Consider the following 24,968-nt stretch of genomic DNA (forward strand, 5'->3'; position numbering starts at 1 on the left):
ATCTCAAGCAAGGGCACAGGAGGTTCAGCATTAAGACAGTGATAGTGGGGAATGGTCAGTAGTACACTGAATTCTGATTCAGAGGACAGGCTCTTATTTGGCCCCCTCCTTATTTGCATATATCCACAGAATAAAATGTTCACATGTTCAGATCTCCATATTCATCATTTGGCCAAAATAAAAGAAGATAAAAGCTCCCCCCAAGCCCACTTTTTTTTTCTTTTTTTTTTTTTTCATAATAAAAGCTGCAAGACCATTAAAATCCAGGCCTTTTATTAGAGTGTGTAAGTGCAATCTTATCTGTGTACCTTAAGGCGAGTGTGATTGTAAGTTATCTTTCATATTCAGAATTACTGTACGAGAGAATTGGTCTCTAGACAAGTATCAAGACAGTCTGGTAGTGCAATAGCTGAATAATAGAGATCAGCCTTCAGGACCCAGCCTTAAGCCTGACACCAGTCCTCTGTGCATGAGCTTCAAAGGAAACCATATTTAGTCCTCCAGGATAGTAAAAAGGTTGTTTGAAGTTAGTAAAGCACATGTGTAAGTATTGGCAGGCTAAGGGCTTTTATCCTCAATGAATACAAATGTCTTACCTTGTTAGAAGTCATTATTGTTTAGAGATAATAGATGCAAATATTTGAAGCTGATAGCCTTTGAAAAAATTTACTGGTTAGAGTAGTTCGTTATATTTTACAACTTTTGTTTCCTTCTGTGTATTCTGAAAGGATGCTAATATATCTTTTAAAGAGTTTAAGCTTTTTTTGTCCTTTCTTGCTTTTGTGAAAAAGTGTGTTTCCATGTCAACTAACACGTTTGTTCCCATATATTGAGACCCATTGTGTAATTGAGATTTTTTTTCACTCCCAGATATGACTTGTTGAAGGACAAGTAGACTCCTGTTAAATAGACCTAACTGGTTAGAGTTTTAAAATGCAAATCATCAGCCCACTCTCATTTGAACATATTCAGTAACATGTAAGTAGACATTCTTAAAAAAATGTGGCTGCAGCTTTAATGAAATGGACACCCAGTTTTATTTTGCAGAAATGCGGAGTTTCTCAGATAATTAAGTGATCACACAGGAGGAGTCAGAGTTGCTGCTGCAGAATAGAGGATCTGACTGAGGTGGGAAAGCCTCAACTCAGCCAGGTTGCAGCACTAGGAAGAGTTAGGACAGCCAGTCCTTGATAAGATGTCTTCCACCTTGTAAGTGGTCACCAAGGTGACTCCACACGTGGTACGTGATTGCCTGAGAAGTGTCAGGAGACTCAGTGAACTATTGCACCTTTCAGCCCATCACCTTCTGTACTGCTTTGACCCTCAAAGGTTTGCATTCCTCATTACTTGGTTGACTGTGCATGTTTCATTTAAGCTTTTTGTATTTATAGAGCAAGCTGGGTGGAAGCATTGTCACTTTTTTCTTTTTCTTTTTTCTGTTCCTGAAGAACTTCAGGTAATTTTCTATCAAGAAAAAAAAAAATCTCTGAAATTGTTAACCAGTTGAGATTATAAATCTACCATATAATTTAGTTTATTATTTTTCTGAAGACAACTAAGCTGCCTTTGAGGCAGTTCTTATAAAATCTCCTGCTAATCAGAAGCACTTAAACCTTTGAAAAGTTTGTCACTTTTTTGCAGTTAACAGTATTTCCACTAAGCCATTTGATTACACCTAAAAGCAAGAAAGAAGCAGGAGAGCCCTTGTAATAATGTTGATATGGCACAGACATCCTATGATGGATTTTCTGTTAAGAGTGACAGTTTCTCTTCAATATTTTAGTGTAAACTAAGGAAAAAAATTACTAAAATAATTTCTACTACAGACAACTTAGGAGAAGGGGGAGAGGGGGGAAAGCCAGAACATATAAGCTCATGTATTTCAATTTACAATTCCTAGTGAATAAACTTAAATTATCATAACAAAACTTCAATCATTATAATAGCACTCTTTTTATTGTAAGAGCCAAAGTAATTAATCTGTATATTTATGATCCTTGTCTATGATTAGTTTTCTGTCACAGGATGTAGTGAGTCTGTGCTGTTATGACTATATTTTATTTAATAATATTTTCCTACACAGTGCTGAACACTTCCTGCTGAAGCAGCTGAATGGACAAATCCATGAAGATATCTTTCATTTTCCCTGACAGTGAATGATGTTTCCATATATAAACATAATAATAGAGTCGTTACATATGCACTCAAATTATCATAGCTGCTGTGTGCTCAGTGTTATTCAAAACAAGGCAGGAAGCCAAATTTTCCTAGTTCCCATTTTGATTCAAATTGCATTTGTAATAAAGGGATTTTCATTCACCCTAAATGCAGTTTCATCCTCATCCAACAAACCTCCCCACTTTTTTTTTTTTTAATTATTATTATTTTTCCTTTATTCTAGGTCACTCAGTCTTGATGCAAGAGAAATTCTTCTCTGGTGGTGATAACAGCAGTGCTACTCAATGAACTATAACAAGGGCTCTAAATGCATCTCCTGTAGCATACCACAGTGATTTGCAAAAGTGGGAATAAATCAAAGCAGTGAAGAGATGCCATGTTGAGCCAGAAGCTAAATGTTACATCTTGTTGCATGAGGCTGGGGGGAGAACAGATCCTGTTTTTCTGGCAGCACAATATCTTTGTGCTTGTTACCTCCGATCCAACCCCATTAAGACAATCATTCAGAATCTGCAGGAAATTGTCACCTCTTTCTTTCATGCAATGGCAGCTGGTATTGGTGCCTACACACATTTCTCATTTCCTTCAAGATTTTCAACACACATAAAAAAAAAAGCTTAATTTATATTAGAAAATGTGTCAGCTTACCCTGAGGCTCAGCATGGGCACCAGGGGAAAAAATAAAAGATAAATGCCTCTAGGTGAACTGGCAGAGGCTCTAATTCTCTCCTCACTCTGCTGCTAACACAGTATGCTCTGCATTAATCATTTCACATAGTCAGGCATTTAAAAAAAACTTCAACTATTTTAAAACAAAGATGCATTGCCCTAAATTCTACAATAATAGAACTGTATATTGTCAAAAAATTTCAGTTCACACGTGCCATAGCCCCTAGTAGAAGACATTTAAAGCAATATTGGAGTCTTCTCTGGCATAATTTTTATTGTTCTGTTTCTTTTGTCTATACAGTTATGTCCCCTCTCGTAGGTATTTTTTGTCTGTGTGTAAGGATACATACATAATGTTGCCCTCTGTTTGTCATTCAAATGCTGACATATGCAAGATGTTTCCTATAGCCCATTTTTATCATGTGGCTGGATAAATGCATTATGTGATGCTAGTGAACTGTTACACCTCAGTCCAGCTCAAATATGGAGCGTTTTTACTCTCTGTGCTGGGATAGAGGGAAATATTTTTTCTCCCCTTTTTAGCTTATGGGAATGTTGTGTGATGAGGAGGGAGTAGATGACCAACAATCAAATAAGGAGGTGGTGGACTGGAGCACCAAATAAAGCATACAGGTTGATGTGAACAGGAGAGATGTCACAACAAAAAAAAAACAGGGCAGAAGGGGTCTACTCCTAAGCATCCACACAAAAGAAAAATGCATCCATAACTGCTGAGCGAACTTGCCATTCTTTATTTTTGCATAGTGATGGTGATTGGGAGAAGGTTCCTGAGGGATGGAAGAATGCTAATGTCGATTCTCTCTTCACAGAATCAGCTCTGAGCAAGAGGTTTGGAATAGAAGCCAGGGGTGCCTCCCACCTCAGTCATTCTATCATGAAACTTTTTTCACAGTTTCAGTTGCATGTCTTATGAAATCTGTTTAATGCGTGCAAAAAATCTCTGGAGTTCCCTTAGCCTATTAAACCTAAGTACCTATTAGTCCATGGGATACACAGACACCACTCCCATGGAAATGTCAGCTTTAAATGGTGCATAACTTGGTAGAGCAAAACAAATTTGCTCCTTTAGAATTTGACAGAGTGTATAGAAATAATATAGCTGTGGCACAAAAGGTAATGCCGATATAGATGTGTGTGCAGTGGGAGTATAAAACCAGAAAACCAGGAAGGAAATGCTTTCAATGGGCATGATTTAAACAGCAGGGATGTATTGCCTGCAATCATACACAACAGCAAAGTATAGTTCTAAATGTCCATTTTACTCATGCCTTTTCCTTCAAAGGTTATAGTTTGTGTGTGTTTTCACACAGGTGTAGAGGGATTCATGGCATCATTAAGTAAACAATGAAAAGGTTAAGGAAAGGGTCCAAATCTAGCTGGCATAGGATGGCATTTTTCTACTGAAGTCAATACACCTATTTCAATTTCTAATTCTTAATATCTGGCCTGAATGATGCAGAATGAGTAGAGGATGGGAGAAGATGGGGATAAAATACACAGCCTGGTAATATCTATTATACAGTTAAGAAGTACAGCCTAGAAACTTTCTTTGTTGTAGTGAAACTGGACTCCTCTTGGATCAACTGATGAATATGAGTGGCATGTCTTCTGCAGGATCTTAGAGAGCGCCTTGGGTCCACAGAAGAATACACCAATGCTGTTGCTGGAATCACAATAACAACAAACATGAGAATAGCAGTAACAAACATGAGAAATTGATACACTATGCTTTTTGGCTGCCTTCAGCTTTGCATCTTTTCAAAGGGCCTTTTAAGAAATACATTTGAAACATCTTGTGTTACTGTATAATTTCTATTATGTACTGTATAATTTGTGTTGCTATATTAGATTATAATAATTTTAATACTTTCATGTTTATTATGTCTCATTACATTATTTGTTAGATTGCTATATTAGAGGATACAAAATGTTTTAAATGGTAACTCTTAAGTTTTGATCTTTACAGCTTTTTCAATCAGAGAGGCAAACATACTGCTTGCGCTGAAAATTTTAAGTGCTTTTTCTCCAGTTGAGTTAATTTTTTCCTGAAAAATTATACAAAATGCTGATTTACTTCTGAGTTTTCTTCTCCTGTCCTCCCCAACCCTGCCCCTGTGCCACCTAGTCTAACACCACCTAGTCTAACACTTTTCTGTCCACAGCCAATTTTAAAATGGCTGATTTAATAACAACATTTGTTAAGTTACTTCTTATAAAATAAGAACATGACAAATGTAACAAGCAATTGTGTTCATACATGCACAAGCACATAAGGAGCTGGTAAACCTGGTTGTCTGCTAGAAACTAAAGGGTTTGCCTCCAAGTACACTACACACTGTTTGAAAACATGTATGCATACACAGATTCACACATCTGCTGTGCTGCTGGGGAAAGCTCAATCTGCAGAAATGCAGAGGAAGTGACAAGGGATAGAATGAGTTTAAAAAGGTTTGCTCATGTAAAGGAGAGGCTGTGGATATGATTTTGGTGCCCATGCCATAGCCCCCAGAAGTCATGCCCAAATTGCTCTGGTGCTCAATTGCACCAGGGTTAACCTGAAGTGATGTATTCCTGCTAATCTGCTAAAAGACATTTTTGCATCCAGGGGGAACTCTGTCAACCTGGGCCCAGGGACCCAAAATTTAGTCAGATCCTAAAAGCTGATTGTTTGAAACTCTTCCGTTTGACTCGTTTGACTCTTGGATCTTCTATAATTCAGAGCAAGAAAAATCTTCTTTTCTCATAAGGAATACTTATTTCATTGCAAGGTTTTCTTTGAAATGTTCAACACTGACCATAAACATGGGCATCTAGGCTCACAAAAAAAAGTGAAGATTTTTCTGTCAGTTTAGGACTGGCTTTCTAGGGAACTACCTCAAGATCCAGTAGAGAAAGCTAATGCCCATATCCCCCTTGAGCAGCAGAAAAATAATTTTTATCTCATCTGTATCTACAGTTGCGGAAGTAAGTAATATTAAAAAGTAATGTTTCAACTATAACTTTGAAAGTTTTGTTTATATAGTAGAATCCTATGAAAGGTCTTTCAAAAGTCACATTTTCTATCTTGGCCTTTTTACGCTTTTAATCTTCCATATTTCCTGATTGTATTTATTTTGACCTCCATCAAGTGAATTCTCTATTACTGTTATTTTTGCAATTTTATGGTATTCTTGTAGCTTACTGTATTCTCTTTGATCTCCTCCCTTTCGGCTTTTTCTTGGGTCTTTTTCATCTTTTAAAAGAAGTTTTCTCCTTTTTCTTTTTGTATTTCTTGCATCCAAGTGCAAGCCTGTATTTTGCATTAGCAGGTAAGTGTTTGGAAATCACAAAGTCACAAAGATTCTGGAATTTTCTACTGCTGAACACAAAATATTTCAAATTCTTGCTTCAAAGGCTTTCAGGAACAAAGAAGCTTTTCTCAGACCACTAGCAAATCCACCAAGTTCAAATGAACTGTCTTTGCCAGCAGAGATGAACTAATAACAGAACAGCATAGTCTTGCAAGAGCGGCCAAATATGTTAGGGGAACAAACATATCCTTGACATCATAAGAAAAAAAATCACAGTTTATCTCTTTAATAACCATCTTCAAGGGAAATTAATGCTACTTTGTCCTTTGTGCAGAACAGTAATTGGATTGTGTGTTTCAATTATATCTGGACAAAGGCCAGGATATTGAAATACTTCTAAATATTAGATTTTCTTGTCCAAAAATTAGATTTTATTGGCATTCTCTTTCCGAGATTTCTTCATTAAAATCTTCATTAAGCATAAATCTTCTTTCCACACAGCAAAAAAGAAGAAATTGTTTTAAAAGGGTCATTTAGAAAGGTTTGCTCTCCCCCTCCTCCCACTGTTTATGCTGAGAGAAGAGTTACCTAACAAGGTTAGAAACCAGCCTGCCTTACCTAGGATGGTTTTCAGCTAGTTGCTTGAACTCATTGTCCCAGTTTGGCCTTCCATAACAGGTTTTCTGTCTCAAACCAGTAATTACATCCATCTTGTCATCACAATGTAGGGCTATGTGAGTAGCCTAAAGGCAGATTTACAAGATAATAATTTTAGTGTAAAAAACATATACTCCAAGTAAGAGGCAAAAGTAACAATTCTGGGAAATATGGAATGAAGGAAAGGACACTCTGCAATTATCAATTGGGAGGAGAGGGAAAGGGAGAGGGAGAGGGAGAGGGAGAGGGAGAGGGAGAGGGAGAGGGAGAGGGAGAGGGAGAGGGAGAGGGAGAGGGAGAGGGAGAGGGAGAGGGAGAGGGAGAGGGAGAGGGAGAGGGAGAGGGAGAGGGAGAGGAGAGGAGAGGAGAGGAGAGGAGAGGAGAGGAGAGGAGAGGAGAGGAGAGGAGAGGAGAGGAGAGGAGAGGAGAGGAGAGGAGAGGAGAGGAGAGGAGAGGAGAGGAGAGGAGAGGAGAGGAGAGGAGAGGAGAGGAGAGGATGATGAGGGGTCTGGAACACCTCTCTTATGAGAAGAGACTGTGGGAGCTTGGCCTGTTTAGTCTTGAGAAGACTGAGGGGGATCTCATTAATGCATGTAAATATCTCAAAGGCAGCTGTCAGGAGGATGGTGCCAGACTATTTTTAGTGGTGTCCAGTGGCAGGATGAGGAACAACAGCCATATGTACTACTCTTGTGTAGGAGTAATATTTCCACTAAGACTACCATCATTCCTGTCAGTATCAATAAATTAACTGAGGAAAGTAAATTTAAAAATGGACTTTGCATTTAGTCCAGGCCCTAGCATGAACTAAGTATCATAATCATCTTTTGCAGAACTGGTTGCTAAAATTTAGATCCATTTCCTAGGAATACTGTATATTTCTTCTTCTAATGAGTCTTACATATTCCTTACCAAAACAATTATTCTTGTTAAGCAAAGTTGTTACAAGAGGTCGTGTTTCTAAAAGCTTCTTGTTAGTTTGAGCCATTGTCATGAAAGATTTGGAATAGTCTAAGAAAGAACTTAAAGTGTTTAGTAGGAGTGGGAGGTAGAAAACCACAGAATTTTTGAATTGTTTGCAGCACAGTTGTCCCACTGATGGGCTGTTCTCATTAAGTGAAAGTTTCCCAGGATTTTTGATATTAGCCTTTGCACCTGTTCACAGTGCTAAGGGTGCCTAGGAGTCTCCTCAGGGGTACTGCAGAGAGTTTGTCCAAGCAGGGGCAGATCATGTGTGTTATGTGCTTAACCATCTGTTCCCAGCATGGAACCTGCAAAGAGATCAAAGCATTGAACAAACATGTCTGAGGAGTAGACACGTGTCAGGAAAGGAGGGTGTGCTGGAAGGTTTAAAATGCCCATCCTCCTTGAGTTCAACTTCACTTGACTGCTGGTCATCTATATAGTGAGATGGAGAGAATGCTGAGAATGTTGCTTTATTTTTTGCTAGGGGAGAAGTAAAATATCACTCAAATATTGGTGCAGAGTGATGAGGGGGTGATGAGGATTTTAGCAAATTCGAGGAGCGATGAACAGGAATTTACTAAAAATAAGTCCTGTAAGACTAGGGAGCTTTGCATGTATCTGAAGAAGATGATTTTACTCAGCATAATGTCCAGATCAGAATGGGAGAAATATCCACTGAAGAACATTCCTCTGACAGGAATCAGGAGAGAGTATGAGGTTAAAGGGAGGAAGAAGTCCCTCCAGAAAAGTGCAGGGCACACAAGTGAAGAGAGACAGACACCCCAGCAAGAAGAATGGTCACCCTACCTGACTTTTGGCCTGATGTTTGCCCATGAGGGAAGTGAGGTGATAGTTGAAAGATAAGGGCAACTTTGTGTGGTTTTGGTTCCCCAATAGCTTCTTTAACAGCAGGATTTATGTAATACCCTGTGATATTGCTAATGCAGAGCAGTAGTTTCTATAGCTGGCATCTACTTCACAATGGGAGTAGATTTTTCTGAGTACAACTTTATGCACATACCTCATTACTTGACAGAAACTCTAAGGAAAGCAGAAAGAAACAATGGGGATTTTATATCAGCAGAGGCAGAAAAGGAAAAGCTCTATGAAATCTGTATTTTTTTCATCTCTACTAGGCAGTCCTTCATTCAATAGAGACAGCAGGAAATAAAACAGTAGAGCAAAGACTTCCCTTTTAGAGTTTTTACCTGACTTACCACTGCATCATCTGAGTGATCCATTAAAAAGGGAAGAAAGAAAGAGAGAGAGAGAGAGAGAGAGAGAGAGAGAGAGAGAGAGAAAATTAACACATTTGTGTCTAGGTAAAGACTAAAGAGGTTGAATAATATTGACCCAGTCTAAGAATTAAGTGCCTGAGGTGGTATGATCCAATGAAATTATGAGATGGCAAATTTAAAGTTAATCAGAGAAAATGTCTTTTCAAACAACATGAATTAGACCATGGAGTTCGTTGCCAAAATTTTCCAAGTGGAGTACTTTTCAAAAATGCACTGGATATATATATATGTGTGTGTGTGTGTGTGTGTGTGTGTGTGTGTGTGTATTTATGTATATATGCATGAATTACTACAACAGAAGTTGTATTAAATAATAAGAGTAAATGAAACCTACATTGTTTAGACAGTCCTCCACATTTCAGCACAAAAATGGTAGAATCTAATGAAAGACTTCCTAAGACATAGATAAAATATCCCTTGATGAGCTCCTGAAAGCTCTCTGTACTTTTCTGTGAGACACCCGGTAACCATCTTTGCCCAAGACAAGATGTAGGATTGGAGGAATCACTGGCTTGATTTCTCCATTCCTGCTTTCCTAAATGTGAGATGTAAACAGACATCTTAGGATCTTTATCTTTGTCTCTCTGCTTCATCCATCATTTATTCAGCTGTTCCTGTTCCGTATGTTCCCATACTGGAAAAGGAAGGTACATTAACTCTGACTTGTAACAGTTTCATTATTACCTGACTTTCATCCCAGCCAGTAAGAAATATATGATAGCTTAGAAAATCATTTTTCCATTTTTCACCCATTTTTGTTTCCAAATGGAACAGAAGATCAGCAAACCACTCAAATGCTGATGGGTCTCGACAAATCCAGTAAAAATAAACCTGTCAGGTAAAATAAAGAGATTTAATAAGAAGCAAACTTTCCATAAAACTTTGTAATCACTGGCTCAACTCATTAACCATATAGTGTGTGATTCTTCTTCACATTAAATTTATAGTAGACATAATTAAACATAATTTTGACATTTTAAAATTTTGATTGTCATCTTAAACAATGAGTGAATATATTAATGTGCTAGTGAAAGTAGGCAGTGGACAAGCTTCCCATATATCCTTACCAGTACATCTCTGCTTTGACTTTTAATACCTAGCCCTTCATTTCTTGCAAATAATTTGATTATTATTTGGAATTTTGTATTTATTTCATTTCAGTTGTATTCAGCATCAAAGCAAGGAATTCCTTGTTTCTCTAGACCTTATGCTATAGGCTAACTCTTGATTTTGCCAAAAGGTACTTATGTTCTTCAAGTCATATGCCCTGTATAAAATAGGTGAGAAATAGTCCCTATTTCATTTTTAAAAATGCATTTCATGTTTAATTTGGAGCATCTGGTTCCTAGAGAAACCTGAAACTAAATTTACAATTGCCAAAGGGGTAAAATGATCAGTTTTCTATTCTTTGAAACCCTCCTCTCTATCAAAATTAATACAATTTCTCTCATCCTGATTTATTTAGTTTCACTTTTCATCTTTTTTGTTTGTTGTCTATTGGGTTGGGGAGCCTCTTATCAAAGTTTTGTTTTATGGGTAGAAATTAGAGAATGGGATCAAGTCATCCTATAATTGTGTCTATGGCAAACCAAATGTTCCTGGGATCACTGCCACCGAGAGGCATCCTTTAATCATTCCCAAGGCTTATTTTTCCTACTCTATTGTAGTAAAACAAAAACATAGCTGAGTGTGGGGGTTTTTTGTTTGCTTTTGTTTTTTGGTTTTTTTTTTAAGAAGCTAATTTATTAATATCTCGGCATAAGGTAATACTTGCATAGGAATAAAATCTTTGAAACAACACTGTTAGTCATTGTCCATATGATGATGAGTCTATTGCAAGAGTCCTTCCTCTGGTATCTTCAGCTGGAACAGTGGGAGTCCACAAGAACCTTTTTCTGCCCAGTTTTTATAGCCAGCTGGCGCAGGGATCATTGTGACCACTCCTGGATGTGCATGATCTATTGTGATCTGTTGTCTTAACTGCATATAGAGCATCTTCTGACTAATTAGCTGTTTCTAGAAGTCTGTCCTGTATGACCACTTCTGCAGGAATGGTTTCTGATGACCATTTGCAAATGTCTTGTCTGTGTACAAGTGAATAAATTTTGCAACAGGAATTGCCTCAGGACTGATGAAATTCCCTTGTCAAGATCTTACTAATGCACTGAAACTCAGTCACTCCTAGGCCCATCAGGAATTACCTTAGAGAGTCTTCAGCACATCTTGATTTCCCAGTTGGAAATCTCCTCTAGCAATGCTGTGCTGTGTAAAGGACTGGGACCAGTCCATCCCCTGGACTGGTTTCAGCTCAGTGCCTGGTATGAAGCCAATACAGATGTGGAGATAACTCAGCTGTGAGTTCCTGTACTACCCAGAGGATGAACGTCTGAAATTCCCAGGCTGTCTGCCCAGGCACTACCCTGAATCTGAAGCACAATTATAAGATAAATCTGATTGCAATCCCTATTACTCAAATTCTGTATCTCTTGCCTTACACTCTACCATTATTTTGACCAGATGGTGCCAAACCTTGAATGGGCCTCTGCAGGCTGTGTATTTTCATAATTTTTCCAAAGAAGAAATTAAAAAATGTGAAGGAAGTCTAAAAATACAAAATTTCAGATGTGAATGGAACAGCAGGAAGGACTATGTATAAGTTTATAAAAACGGAATGATTGGTACTTATTGTGACTGGGATTCTTATTTTGTTACAAAATCCTTTCAGTTTCTCCAACTCATCTCCTTCTCTGCTCACCAGCCCCTCTGTTTTTTATTGTACTGCAATATCAAAGGTGATCTGGAAGGTATGTTCCCAAGGCAATCATTAACCCTTTTGCACAGGATCAATGAGGTAAAAATGTGTATTGGACACTTCTGAAATGAAAAACCAGAGAAAGAAACCTGAAAGCTATAAAGAGATTTCCCAAATATATAATATATTAGGTTGTCAGACCTCTGGTAAGGTGGTGGGAGAAAAATGTGGTAATACCATGCTTCAGTGGAGATTTGGTGAAAGACACTAACAGTAATTTGAGATGTTTCCTAGATCTGAGTGTACTGTAAGAGACCATCTGTGGTTTATGTAAGAAATATAAATGATGTATGATCCCAGAAACAGGGATAAGGCATTTAGGGTTAAGTAGGGTATTTTTACAGCCCAGGAATAAGACTGTCTGAATAGAACTTCAGTACTAACCATCTTGTTTGCTTTTTCCCCTTCTGTTTCAATATTTTGCCTTAAATATGATCTCATTGCTTTATGAAGGGGGTTGCTTCCGATTTACTGGCATAAGTTATAAGGAAAAAGCCAGCCCACTGATGTTATAGAATTTCATATTTGTGGCCAACAACAGCATTATTTTAAATTACCAAAACTAAGTAAGGTTTATAGCCTTAACCTGTATGTGTTTTTTTTGTGTCTGAGTCCTAAAGTCCCCACTTGTTCTATATACTCAGCACCTCGAAAATCAGCCCACTGAGTGCTGTCAGTCTGTATCACACCATTACTGTTGATTTGTAGTGAGAAATTTCTTCCCCCAGACTCTACTTGATCATCTTATTTCTCAAGTCTTTTCAGCAGTTCATTTAATGGAAATGTATATTTAGTACATGTTGTGGAGAGGAGATATGGATTTCTAAATGAGTAAAGAATTGTTCATTAGGTAGCAACTGGGAGCTTGTGGGCAGGACTGGGAGATAAGCACATTCTGGGAAGGAGGAAGAAAAGCTAGCCAATGACTTGAGACAATACAGTCTTCAAACTGGGGAACTGATTTCCAGAACATATTAAAGGACTGCTTTTAGCTGTTTGCAGGCCTGGCTGTCACAGGAACAGCCAGTCCAACTGGTTGGAACAAGTCACCTCTGGCACACTCCTCTAAGGAAAGGATGCAGCTTTCTGAAGCTGCAAAAATTCCTTAAGCTCATCCCACGGCACCCATTGCACTGCCTCTGATTTTCATGTTAAGAGGTGGCAGGCGTTTGGGGATGAAGAAAGACTGTCATTATTAGGAGTATTTTTGGCTGCGATTATAATCTTAGAAAGAAAAGAGATAGTGAAGAAGGATGGCCTATGGGTAAAAGGAATTAGTTTCCCTTAGATCAAAGAGGACTTCTAGTCTAATATGTTAAAATAAATGGTGTTTACAAAAAATTCTTCCTTTCTTTACACTGGCTGCCCATAGCATAGCACAACATATTACATATATAATTAAAATACAATAAATGCACCAAAAAATTAATCCTTATTAAAACAGTAAAATAAAGTAGCTCCAGTGTATTTATATCATTAAAGATTATTCTGAATCCTGTTTTTTTCTTGTAAGCCTCATACTATTAACTGACTGCAATTAAAAATCTGGTTTAGATTTATGTTTCATTAGTCTCCACCCACCCTACTGCCATCAATTGCATTTATCAGCTTGATGGCTTGCCCAAGTAAACTGTCTTAAATTTTCCAAGTGCTCTTTTTGCAAATTGAGTTAGATGCAGTATTGCTATTAATCAGATCAAAGCAGGGGTTTGAATAGCTGCTTATTTCTGTAATGCTCTGCTCCCTTGCAATTAATGGATATTTATCCTTCAGTTTCACACGTCCCATATTTTTTTACAATGGACAAGAGCAAGAGCTCTTTTACCTGGAAGGTAAAAGAACATTCTTTGTAAATCAGTTTCCATCATGAGGAAGTCATTAATAATTATCTGTTGATGAGCATCTGTTTCTCCCTGCTCCCTGAAGGCAGAGTTGGAGCTGGAGCTCTGGGAAAAGCCAGCTTTTCACTAAAGGGCTGTCCAAGGAGGACACCCCTCATCCCTGACTCTTGCTGCTCTCTCCTCGGCATGAATACCCCTACAAAAACCTCTTACACCTGCAGCTGGGCACCTCCCAGCAAGCATCCAGTCCTTTATGCTCTGTTGGCTGTAGCATACAAAAACAAACAAACAAACAAACAAAAACCCAATGAAAAAAAATCAGAGATCATGCAGGAGGTGGGGGTTTGGCAGCCTACAGGAGACACTGACTTAGGGTGGCAGCAAACAGCCTTTCCCATAAATGCATAACAAGATTCAAAATTATATTCCTAGATTTGAAGCAAAAGACTTAAACTGTTATCAAAAAAGTCAGAAAGATGGTTACATTTGACAGAACAAAGAGCTTAGGTTTTTAGGTCTTTAGGACAAGATTTTTGTGCAGAAGGACTAGAGACTGGGGCAGATATTTACCTCAGGTGTGGAAGCCAGTCCCAAAGCAAATGGAAGAGGCTGACTGTGTTCTCTCAGTATGTAGCTGAACTTACTGCCACAACATGCTATGGTTGTCTAAGGTCTACATGGATTCAAAAAACAATTAGACTACATAATGGAAGAAAAACCCACAAAGGGATATTAAAGACACAAGTAGAGCTCTTTTATCAAGGCGCTACTGAGCTATGAGTTGCTCACTGGTGAGGAAGTGTCCTGTAAAAACCATCCACCATCTGATTTTTCTGGTCTGTATACTTTTCTCTAGCTGTTCATGAAGAGTCACTGTTGCAGACAGGATATGGGGCTAGATGGATATTTGGCATTACTCAGTAGGACCTTTCTTATGTCTTTTGTAGGGAAGAGAAAGTGGATGTTTGCTAACACTAGGATCTGATGGATCAGTACAATTTTATCAATTTCAGTAGCAATTGATCTGAAAAAATGAGACCACTAATGTGAAAAAAAAAAAAAATCATATTATGCATAATTAAAGCCAGTAGAAACTTTCCAGCCATGACTGGTAGTACATGCAAAAAATGATGGGGAAATGAGGGCTCTAAGGCTATTTAATTGTGAATAATCAATTAGATAAATGTGTACTCCTTTTGATTTGTTGTTTTTTTTTTTTAAATTATACAGCTGCAGACATTTGGAAACTATGAGTATTTATATCTCAACCATATGTGGGCAACACTAAGAAATATTAGTTCAATAACCATAATGATAGCTGTACTCAAATCAAAATGAAGTTGTTAAAAAAAAGAAAAACCTCTTATTTATTTCCTTAATAGACATTTCTATGGTACTCATCATGGCAAAAAGGGAGTGCTGAATACTTTGAGGAAGATTAAATTATTTGTAATTATACCACAAGTAGAAGCTTTTAACCAATGGAAAAAAAAAATGGAGCTACCCTGATATTAATCTCTCTCACTGAGATGACTGCTAAATTTTTTTAAGTAATGCTGTGAACTTCCCCATGACCTTTCATCCACACTTTAAAAATATTTTACAAGCACTGATGAAATTTAACCTCAAAACACCTGTGAAAAATAAACATCACTATTCCCACTGCACCAATAAGGAAGCCAAGATATAAAGAAAAAACAAGTAGAAATCTTGATAATTTTGTACGTCACAGGAACTCAATAAAACTGAACTCTATAGCACAAAACCCATAACAGATTGCATGATGCATTTATCTTTGCAGGCACACTTAGCTGAAACTCTCTCTAATTCTCCCTATGAATGAACACCTTCAAGTATTCCATTGATGCACAGTTAAATCCTGTTCTTTCTTCCTTAAGATAGCAGCAATGACAATAATAACAACTTTTACTTGTATACATGTAGAATATACATAACCTACATATATAAAGTTTGCATGCATATGTGTAGCTCTCCTTCCAGTGAAAAAGATCATCCTGGTACAATCATAGTGTTTGCAAATGCACTTCTTTTTTCAAATACCATGTATTTCCATTTTTATTTCCCTCCCTTCTCAGTGCTTTTTCTGCCTCAAAGATCCCCCCTGGCAATTTGGACCTGTCCTCAACTCCTCAGTTACTAAAATCCCAGATGCTTTTTCAGTGGCAGCTCGTCATTAAGATGCCAGTTTTAACACTCTTTCATTTAAAAAGATCAGCCCCTTGGTCCTGCAATCAGCTCCATATGTATTGACCCTTTCAAAGGTCTGTCCCTTCCAATACAATTTCAATGTTTGTCCTTAAATATGAAATGTTGAACAGTTCCTGATTCAGCTTTTACACTGGAAAATGGCCTGAAAGCTGTAGGGTCCACAAACTACCACTTGCTGTGATGGATATGGAAGAGAATTTTTAATAGATTTTTTTTTATGCTATCTTCTTGCCCTCACCCCACTTCACCTATTATCTCTTTATCACCTATACTCCCCAGTGCTGCCTCACATGCCATTAGCAGAAGGTAGGTCTATAACAGGTTAGAAAATTATGAGTATGTTAATTAATTTTGTGCCATCTTTACCTTATAGATCTGAACATATTTTTTCAGCAAAATAATTAAAGTAGTTTGAGGGAGTAATATGCATCTTGATCTATGCATCTTATCCGGAGCTTAAATGCCTTTTATATTCCCTCTGTGCTGGTTAATATCCCGACTTTGCAATGTGAGAAAAGCAGCAAATGGTTGCTGAATGCAGCCTTCTGGACCAGGACATGAAGGACCCTTGTGAAATTTGCACCTGGACAGTGAGCAAGTGCTGCCCTTCACTTCTGACTGAGATGACATTGAAGGATTTATTTTTGATAAGAAAGAGGATATGTTTCTCTTGTAGCTCCCTAATTATCTATCTAGCTGTGGAAGGCATTCCACAATTATCTCCAGTTACTATTGAAAATCTAATCCTTCAACTTTTACTAAAAACATTGCAGCTTGTGCTACCTTCTTTCTTGGGGAATGACAGTGAGTTCAGGACACTTCACCCCACAACAGTTCCTAAGGCAACTAGAAAGGGAGAGACTGCTTCTCAGAGCAAATTAAAGCACTCAAGTGAGCCCCTAACTTTGAATTGCCTCTCTCTCCTGGATAAGTAGGCTCACTTGTGGAACTTTTTAATGAAGCAATAAACTTTTCCACCTACCTTCTGCAGTGCCACTACTGTGTTAGGGTTGCAGCATTTGTACCAAATGGATTTTAAAATAGAGGCAAATGGTGTGACTCCAATTCCTGCTGCAATGCACACACTGACTCGGTAGTGGAAGATGTCTGTGGTTGCAGATCCATATGGTCCATCCACAGCCAGTCTACAGCAAAAAAACATTTAGTCGGGAGTCAACAACACATAAAGTGACAGAAAGGTTAACATTTGTTGGGCTACACATTGTCAAAACTGAATTTCTGTTAAAATAAAAGAGAAAATACATGTCTAAGATGGCACATAAATTGTCTGTACAAATACATTTAATTTTCAGTGAGTGCCATTTAATAGCAAAGCAACTGTCTTTTCTGAAATGAAAGAACAAGAGCACCCATGTGGATTTGGGGCCTGGCCATCTATTTAAGCATGCAATTGCAATTTTCTGGCTTTCTGAAATGTGATTAGTCATATAATTGCATGTCCAAATTTAGCTGTGGAATTTGCATATTTAATTATGAATTACTGAAAAGCATCCTGTTTTAGAGCTTTATTCGCTATATTGTACATATCAAAGTAAAGAAGAACAGATTATATTAATCATTTTTAGAAGTTCTGTATTGAGTTAAAGTAATAAAAGAGAAGGCAAGAAAAAGGTCATAGCATGCAAGAGAACTACTATTTTCTCAGCTCTTTCTGAAAAAGCAGTATTTCAGGAATACATTTTTAGCATAATACTGTACTCAGTATCTGATGTAAAGGCAAAAATGCATACGCAGACATGCTTGTTGATATTACTGCCTCCTGTAATCAATGTTCCTGATGCCAAGAAATTAATTTTGGTCAAAATCAGAGATGAAAAATATTATTGAATAGTAAGATTCATTCCTTTAGCAACATGAAATGTAAATACACAGAAAACTTTGGAGTTCTCTTTCCAGCCCTCTCTTTATACAACATACATACTTGGAAGATGGTTTCACCAACACCAAGTGCTTTGGGAAAAAAAAAAGGTTTTTTTCTTCCCTTTAGATTGTCTATTGCTTTGTACTCTTTACTGGATGAATCATCCTTAAAATTTATCCTTAAACAGTACAAACAAATAGGCACACATAATAAGTGTTTTAACAGGATAAGAAAGGGGGATGCCCAAGCAATGCTACACAAAAATATAGGGATACAATGTATTTCAAATTTTATTGTTACTTTTTTAAAAGCTCTAAAAAATATTTGACATTTTATTTCAATATTCAAAATGCCCTGCAAGTGCAGTAGCAAACAAAACAGCTACTCTGGCATAATTGCTGGAAATTTGACCCTAGACATCAAGAATTTTTTTTTAATATGAACAATTATTTTGATTATTGCCCAGCACAGTATGTTTTGAGCATTCAAAAATTCCTGTAAAATAAGGTTAATTTATGGTATATACCTGTAGTGCCTAAGAACAGCTTTTAGATAAGCCTCCTATGTAGTTCAATGTGAGACTGGAAGCAATTCTCATTGTTGTCAGTAGATTGAGGAAAAATTGATCTGGAAGAAATTTCAAGGATTCTAGTCTGTTGCTGTGCTATAAGACAGGTTCAATTATTTCTGAATCATCCCTTGAAGAGATTTGTCTTGTCAGTCTGCTCCTAAATCCTCAGGTGACAGAGATCCCATCATTGGTTTGAATGCTTTACTCAGCCATAGCTATGCAGCTTAGCCAAATACAAAGCCTCAGAGAAGCAGGGGGGAAAGAGGAGAAGGAGAAACTGAGCTATGAAACTCATTCATTTGATCTAGATAGTATGGATGAAGATAGGAAGATAGTACACAAAGTGACAAAAAATGTTACATTTACATTTGCCGAAGACATGTAGAAAATAGAGCTATGGACTTTCTCACTGTGGACTGTACATATTCTTCCTATCCATTTCATTAGAAAAGAAGTTAGATTTATGGGGAAGGCAGGAGAAATATTTAGTTTTGAAGAAGTATCATTAAAAGATCATCTGTGATCATTTTTAGAATTTAAACATTTGCTGATCACCATGATGATTGTGTAGTACCTCCTGTCTGTAAAAACAGTTAGATTTTGGAACAATGTATTAAACCAGCAATTAAGTAAGCCAAAATCCTGAAGAGATATAACATGGAATTTAATTATTTTCACATTAATAGTCTATTCTATGGTTTTAGTTCCCAAATTTGTCAGAAATCACAAGTATCTTTGCTACTTATATATATGCATGAACATTTCATTTTAATCCTCTTTAAATAATTAAAAAACACACACTTTATTCTTAACCCTATCTTATTATTCAGCTGCTATGTCTTCTGTCTTCCACACAGTGTCTGCTATATATTATTTTTTAATACAGTCACCAATTTGGTGTGTAACTTTAGATAGTGAAATGTGAAAAAGACCAGTCTTTTGCTTTATGGCTATTAACTGTTGAAATAGTCTTTTAGTATATTGCAAGAAAGAAACTGAAGGATGAAATTAGGCACCCTAATGAGATTAAAAAGAGGAGTGTTTATATATGACAGTATTGTTAATTTCAACCCTGCATTGTGGCAAGCAACATTTGATAACTTTTTTCTCTTCCTCATATTTCACACTTGCTGTCAATCACTTTGAACAATTTTTTTCTCCAGTTCTGCTGAAATGGCAGACTTCTCATTCCATTTGACTTTTAACAAAGGCACTGATTACATTTTTAATTCTTATTAACTGATACAATGCAAGGACTGGACCAGATTTTCCTGTCTGCGCCGAACTCCAATAAACCTCTGCAGCTCAGTGGTGTCTATGAATTTTCCAGGGGGAAATCAGTCCCTGCAGTCCCAGGCCCTACATACTCCACTAGAATTTAAATGATCCTGTGCTGGACTCTTCTTTGCTGAAAATCTCCCCTATTCCTGTAAGCAGTGCAGAAGTAGATCTACATGGTTGGAATCCATTCTGTATAGAGCCAGGTCGTTGGCTGGAGTAAGTCAAGATGGCTCCTTTGACTTCAGAGGATCCCCACGAAATTGGAGCAACAGAGAATCAACTTTTTGCTTGTATTATGATGTAAAAAATACATAATTTGGATAGAAATAACCTTTATAAAGTGAAGCAGGGTTTGGAAAATAGAGACAAGGTCAAAGGAGACTGTCAGAAAGAAGTAAGGTTTGGGCAGATGTTTCACGAACCGCAAGATATCTAAGTAATTGAAAGGGAAAAACTGGAATTTTGGATATTAAGTGATGGATACCATAAGCATAGAGGCAAAAATCTAGCAGATATCTTCCAGTGTCATTTATTAAACAACCATCTTCCAAAATAGATATCTTTAGGTGTAGATATAGGTGTTAGACATCCAGATGGTAGCAACAGAGATAAGGATATTGATATGGACTTTAAATCTTGAATTAGTCATCACATCCTCTTGGTAGCTTCTGGCCCCAGTTCATGGTTATTTGTTTGTGATGTTTTTAGCATAATGTTGTTGTTTAAGAATCCAGAACTACAATCTAATAATGTATCAGCAAAAAACACATGCACAATTAATTAAAGTTAAAATGTTAACATTTATTTTAAAATGTAGAAATAACATTTTAAAATATATAGTCTCTTATTCAAACCTTGGTAACATCCACAATTCCTTCAAAGATTTTTCCTCTGCTCCAAAGGCCTTGAAAAGGGCTGCAGTCCAATCCCCTACGAGCCGTATGTGGACGCTGAAGTAGTCCTCCTCAGGAGCTGAGGTGAGGGTGAAAGGGTGCCACTCCAGCTGTGAGACAGATGGGCACTGTAGAAATATATATTGGCCAGCTCCCATTTTAAAGCCATGTTTCTTCATGTGGAGTTCAAGGACTCCAGAGGAATGTGTCACCACCTAAAGAATGATAAAGGGACAAATTTTATTTCCATTCAGAAGGGTAAATGTTTGTTTTCATTAGATCACACATATCCTAACCTGCATGTTGCAGTGTTGCAGCCCAATGGCTTGAGAGCATGTACTGTATGTATTGTGGGACAGCCTGACTTCTGAGTGCAAGATGTAGAGAAAAGGCTGTAACAATTCAAAAGTTTGACAATTTTCTTGGTATAACCTGTGCAAAAGTATTTCTTAATTGATTAGAATAATTCCTTAATTCCTAGTTTTACTCTCATGTAACTCTGCTAACTCTGTGGGATTACAAAGAAAAAAGCACAGTGAGCTCAATTCTAATACACTTTTTTAGAGAGGTATTCTCAGTTAAGCAGCAGTTTTGTATGTCACATGTAATATACTGAGATTCTCAGATCACAGCCACTCTGTGAAATCAGCAACAAGACTTACCCAACATCCCGTTCCACTCACACAAGATACACCTGATCCTGATCCCTGGCTTGACACATGTGGACTCAGCTGCTTCAGTAGCAACATCCTCAGTCTAGTCTGATGTTATTTAAATAGTCACTTGGCACACAAGTGGGGGAAATTGTTACACTGGTATTAGTGGAGCTTTAAGCTATATGTGCTAACTGATCATATAACCCTTCATCTCCTTGGAAGCCTCCAGATTTTAAAGTAAAAACTATATGCTGCTACTGAAGTCAAGGCAGTCTCTGGCATTAACTGCAGTGGAAGACAGTTTTAGTTCATTAAAAAGGGAGACCACAAACAGATTTTTGTGTTATGGTGGCGTGAAATCCGGTACTTCATTAATCAAGTTTGGTCCCATATGAAATATTGTTATGGATTTGCTATTGGAATAAATGCAAAATGTACAATCAATACTTGGCTGAAAACATTGAAAAGTTGTTGAAGCTAGGAGTGAAAAATGAGGTTCCTAATATAGAGAAGTTACCTAAAAACAATAAAAAAGTCATTGACATAATGGGGTTTTTTTTGCAGATATGTGGGCCTTGTTACATACCTTAGTAATGACAACTTCCTGCTGAAATCTCCAAAACCTAACAATTCTTTCACAGATGTACAACACCATAGGACTTAAAAGCCACTTCCAAGCCTGTAGAAAATTCCATATTAAAAAGCAATGTTTATTTGAATGTCTACAAAAATGTTTTGCTTTTCTGGTTTAAATCAGCAGGTAGCCTAAAATTAAATTACTTGATTTCCTGTAATTTTTGGTTTGTCTTTCTCAAGAGAGTATTTGTGTTGCTGCTGTAGCTGTTCTGGCTTTCTTGTGGAATAGACATATGGGACTCCTTCACAAACACAGTGCAAAAGAAGTGCTAATATCTATCTGTACTCTGGCCAAAAAGAATCCTTTAAAATCTTTTCCTATTAAAAGGCAAAGGATTAATCTATTTAGGTGTTGTTACATATAGTTTAATTGGACTTGAAGCTGTATAGATACATACAGTTATACAATATTACCCATAGAATTACCTTTTTTTTTTTTTTTCCCCCAAAGTCTGAAGTATTTCAAAGCAGGCAGATAGGGGTAGGTATTATTGTCAGCTATGAGTTTTCTGATGGTGTATGAGAAAACATTAAGTCCTAAATATTCAATTAGAGAAATGGGATATATTTCCATTTAATCCATTAGTCAACTCTTTATCAATAAAAGAGGTTTTTTGATCTGGGATACTGAGTTGGTCATACTTTTAAGTATAGCAGATGATTGCTGTGTTTGTACTTGCTAATCCTGTGTAGTAATCACTGTAACAATCAGAGGTATGTGGCTATTCAAATATTTGACCTGATCATTTCACTAAGTTGCACTGGTAGCTGAGATAATTAGGTATTATTTTATACTGATGATTTAAAAAGAATGTTTTTTTTTCCCCGGGAAGAGATACTGTTTTGTTTCCAATTCCCTTAATTACACCTCTAATTCTAGCAAACTGGATACTCCACAATCATGTGGCTTTTAAAATTGCCAAAGAGTAACTTTACTTGCTGAAACATTGACTTTGCTCCACAAGCTGGGTAGCAAGGGTTATAAAGTATCTTTACGAGAAGCAAGCCATAAAATGATGCGTCTTCCCTGGAAAGTGCTAAGAGGATGGAATGGCAATTTCCCAAGGTTAATTCTTGAAAATTAAATAAAATAAAATAAAAAAAAAGCACAATTTAATAATGGGAAGAAACCAGCATAAGTCACCAGACTCTCAGCTAAAGCAGAAACTCAACACATCCGTTGTCCCTAAATACTACAGGTGTCTCTGCGCAGTGGGTAGTCTCATGTCTTGAATACATTTGCATATATCAAGGCACAATAATGATGAGATCTGTTTTTCCTCCTTTCCATTTGTGCTACCTGTAAATAAAAGCATGTGACAGGAATGCTAAGGTTGCAGGCTACCCTGTGCAAGAGCTCAGCTGGGATTTTAAATGTGCCATCACTCCAGTTCAATGGAGCATTCAATCCAAAATGTCTCTTGGCTGGGTTGGGACAACGGGGCATCCACCATGGGCTTCTAAGCTGCACAGCTCCTGTCTGGCTAATCAGAGCATCAGTATTCTTGCCAAGCAGTGTTTCCTCCTGTAATGAGAATGAACTGAGACAGGGCTGTGATGGCTCAGGAAAGGCTGTGAGGACAAAAGTCCAGACACCATGGGTGCAAGAGAAGTGCTCCATCATCCCCAGTAGGAGCCAGACTGGGCTGCTTCCTACCTGCTGGGATATGGAGCTGGGGAGCAGGTGTGGCATGAGTGAGAGAGGGCCTCTGCTGTGGTAGCCCTCCCCCAGGCACCCTAATCAGTGTGTTGTGCCCTCTGGTCACTTCACAGTATCCCAACCATGCACAAACATCCCAACATGCTGTCCCTTCCCTGCTCCAAGGCTGCCCCAGCTGCACCAGCCCCTGCCAGTGCTGCACAAACCTCGCCATGGCTTTTTAGCTTCTGAGTGAACCTGTGCTATTTGTCTGTGGTGTCTATCAGGCATCTCACATTGCACATCCAGCAAGGCACCATTCGTATAGATGATCTATATGCCATATGGTATTATCACAATTCATTTAAAGTAATGTAACTTTGCAAGTATGGCCCTGAGTAGGCACGAAAGTGTGACAAAATAGGTTTAACACAGAGAAGTGGAAGTTCTTTCCAGTTAGTTTTATGATAATAAATGTCAAGACATGCTGTTGGAAGCAAGCTTGCGTCTGTATTCATGGTGCATAGCCATGTATTGATTTTTATGGTGACATTGTAGCTGAAATTTTTAGAGAGGCATTCATTTTCTCATTAATATGCAGGTTGGATAGTGGCTAACAATAGTTTAGTTTAAGAAAAATCTATGTCAGCCATTAAAAGAGCTACCAGACACTGAATGCTAATTTTTCTCCTTTAGGATTTCCTTTGGTATGTTTTTTCTTTTTGGAAGAAACAACAGAAACTTGCATATGAGCAATCTAAATCTTGAGCTGAAAATGTTAAATGATTTTGTTTGTATGCAAGACATCTGACATACTGTACAAGTCTGCTACTTAATTACCCCCTGTGGATTTGCAATCTTGTTCTAGCAAAATCACCCTTCCGTGGGACATTTTTCTTGCCTTTCGCCTTTCCCTTTCATAATTCATTGTTTCAAATTCTCTCCTTTTTACCTAACTTGAGACATCATGACTGGACAGTATGAAACATGTGCCCCCAAGCAAGGACATGATTTTCTCTGCACCTTATTCTCCCTTGGTATCTAAACTACTCATACTAAAGTACTCTCAGTTAAAATAATAATATTAATTTGCATCCCTAGCTTTAGAGCTAGAGATTTTCTGTATCTCTGCCCTCATAATATTTTCACTTAGAGGCTATCTTTGTGCAATGAGCACATCAAGGATATTAGTGATATTGAATTATAAAAAAAATGCATACAGCAGATCAGAGAGAGTACAATTTTGACATTCAAACCCTTCAAAAAGAGTGTTAGTTAGTGTTTTATAACTAAAGCATCCTCCAGAAATAAAAATTGCTGTTAATTATACCAAAATTATATACAAAACTCTTCACCTGTGTGTGTCAGTACTGATTACAGAGGAGCTTGGGAGCACTATCATAATACACAGCGAGAGATCCTGGAACAGGAATGTGAAACTACTCTCCA

General features: G+C 37.4%; 1 protein-coding gene across 2 annotated transcripts in view; it reads right to left on the reverse strand.

Annotated features, from left to right (window-relative positions):
- Window positions 1-3,577: 3,577 nt before the first annotated feature.
- NOX3 (NADPH oxidase 3) overlaps window positions 3,578-24,968 on the reverse strand; it is a 39,164-nt gene continuing 17,773 nt past the window's right edge. For both annotated transcript variants that reach the window (XM_085576636.1, XM_021532112.3), the window contains 6 exons: window positions 21,831-21,923; window positions 20,550-20,803; window positions 16,944-17,106; window positions 9,764-9,910; window positions 6,777-6,901; window positions 3,578-4,531 (listed from right to left, as the gene is read on the reverse strand). In XM_085576636.1, the coding sequence (XP_085432762.1) occupies window positions 4,405-4,531; window positions 6,777-6,901; window positions 9,764-9,910; window positions 16,944-17,106; window positions 20,550-20,803; window positions 21,831-21,923 (909 nt within the window). In that variant the 3' untranslated portion in view covers window positions 3,578-4,404. The remainder of the gene's footprint in view (window positions 4,532-6,776; window positions 6,902-9,763; window positions 9,911-16,943; window positions 17,107-20,549; window positions 20,804-21,830; window positions 21,924-24,968) is intronic.

The sequence above is a fragment of the Lonchura striata genome, chromosome 3 (genome assembly GCF_050655825.1).
Source record: "Lonchura striata isolate lonStrDom1 chromosome 3, ASM5065582v1, whole genome shotgun sequence".
Classification (NCBI taxonomy): domain Eukaryota; kingdom Metazoa; phylum Chordata; class Aves; order Passeriformes; family Estrildidae; genus Lonchura; species Lonchura striata.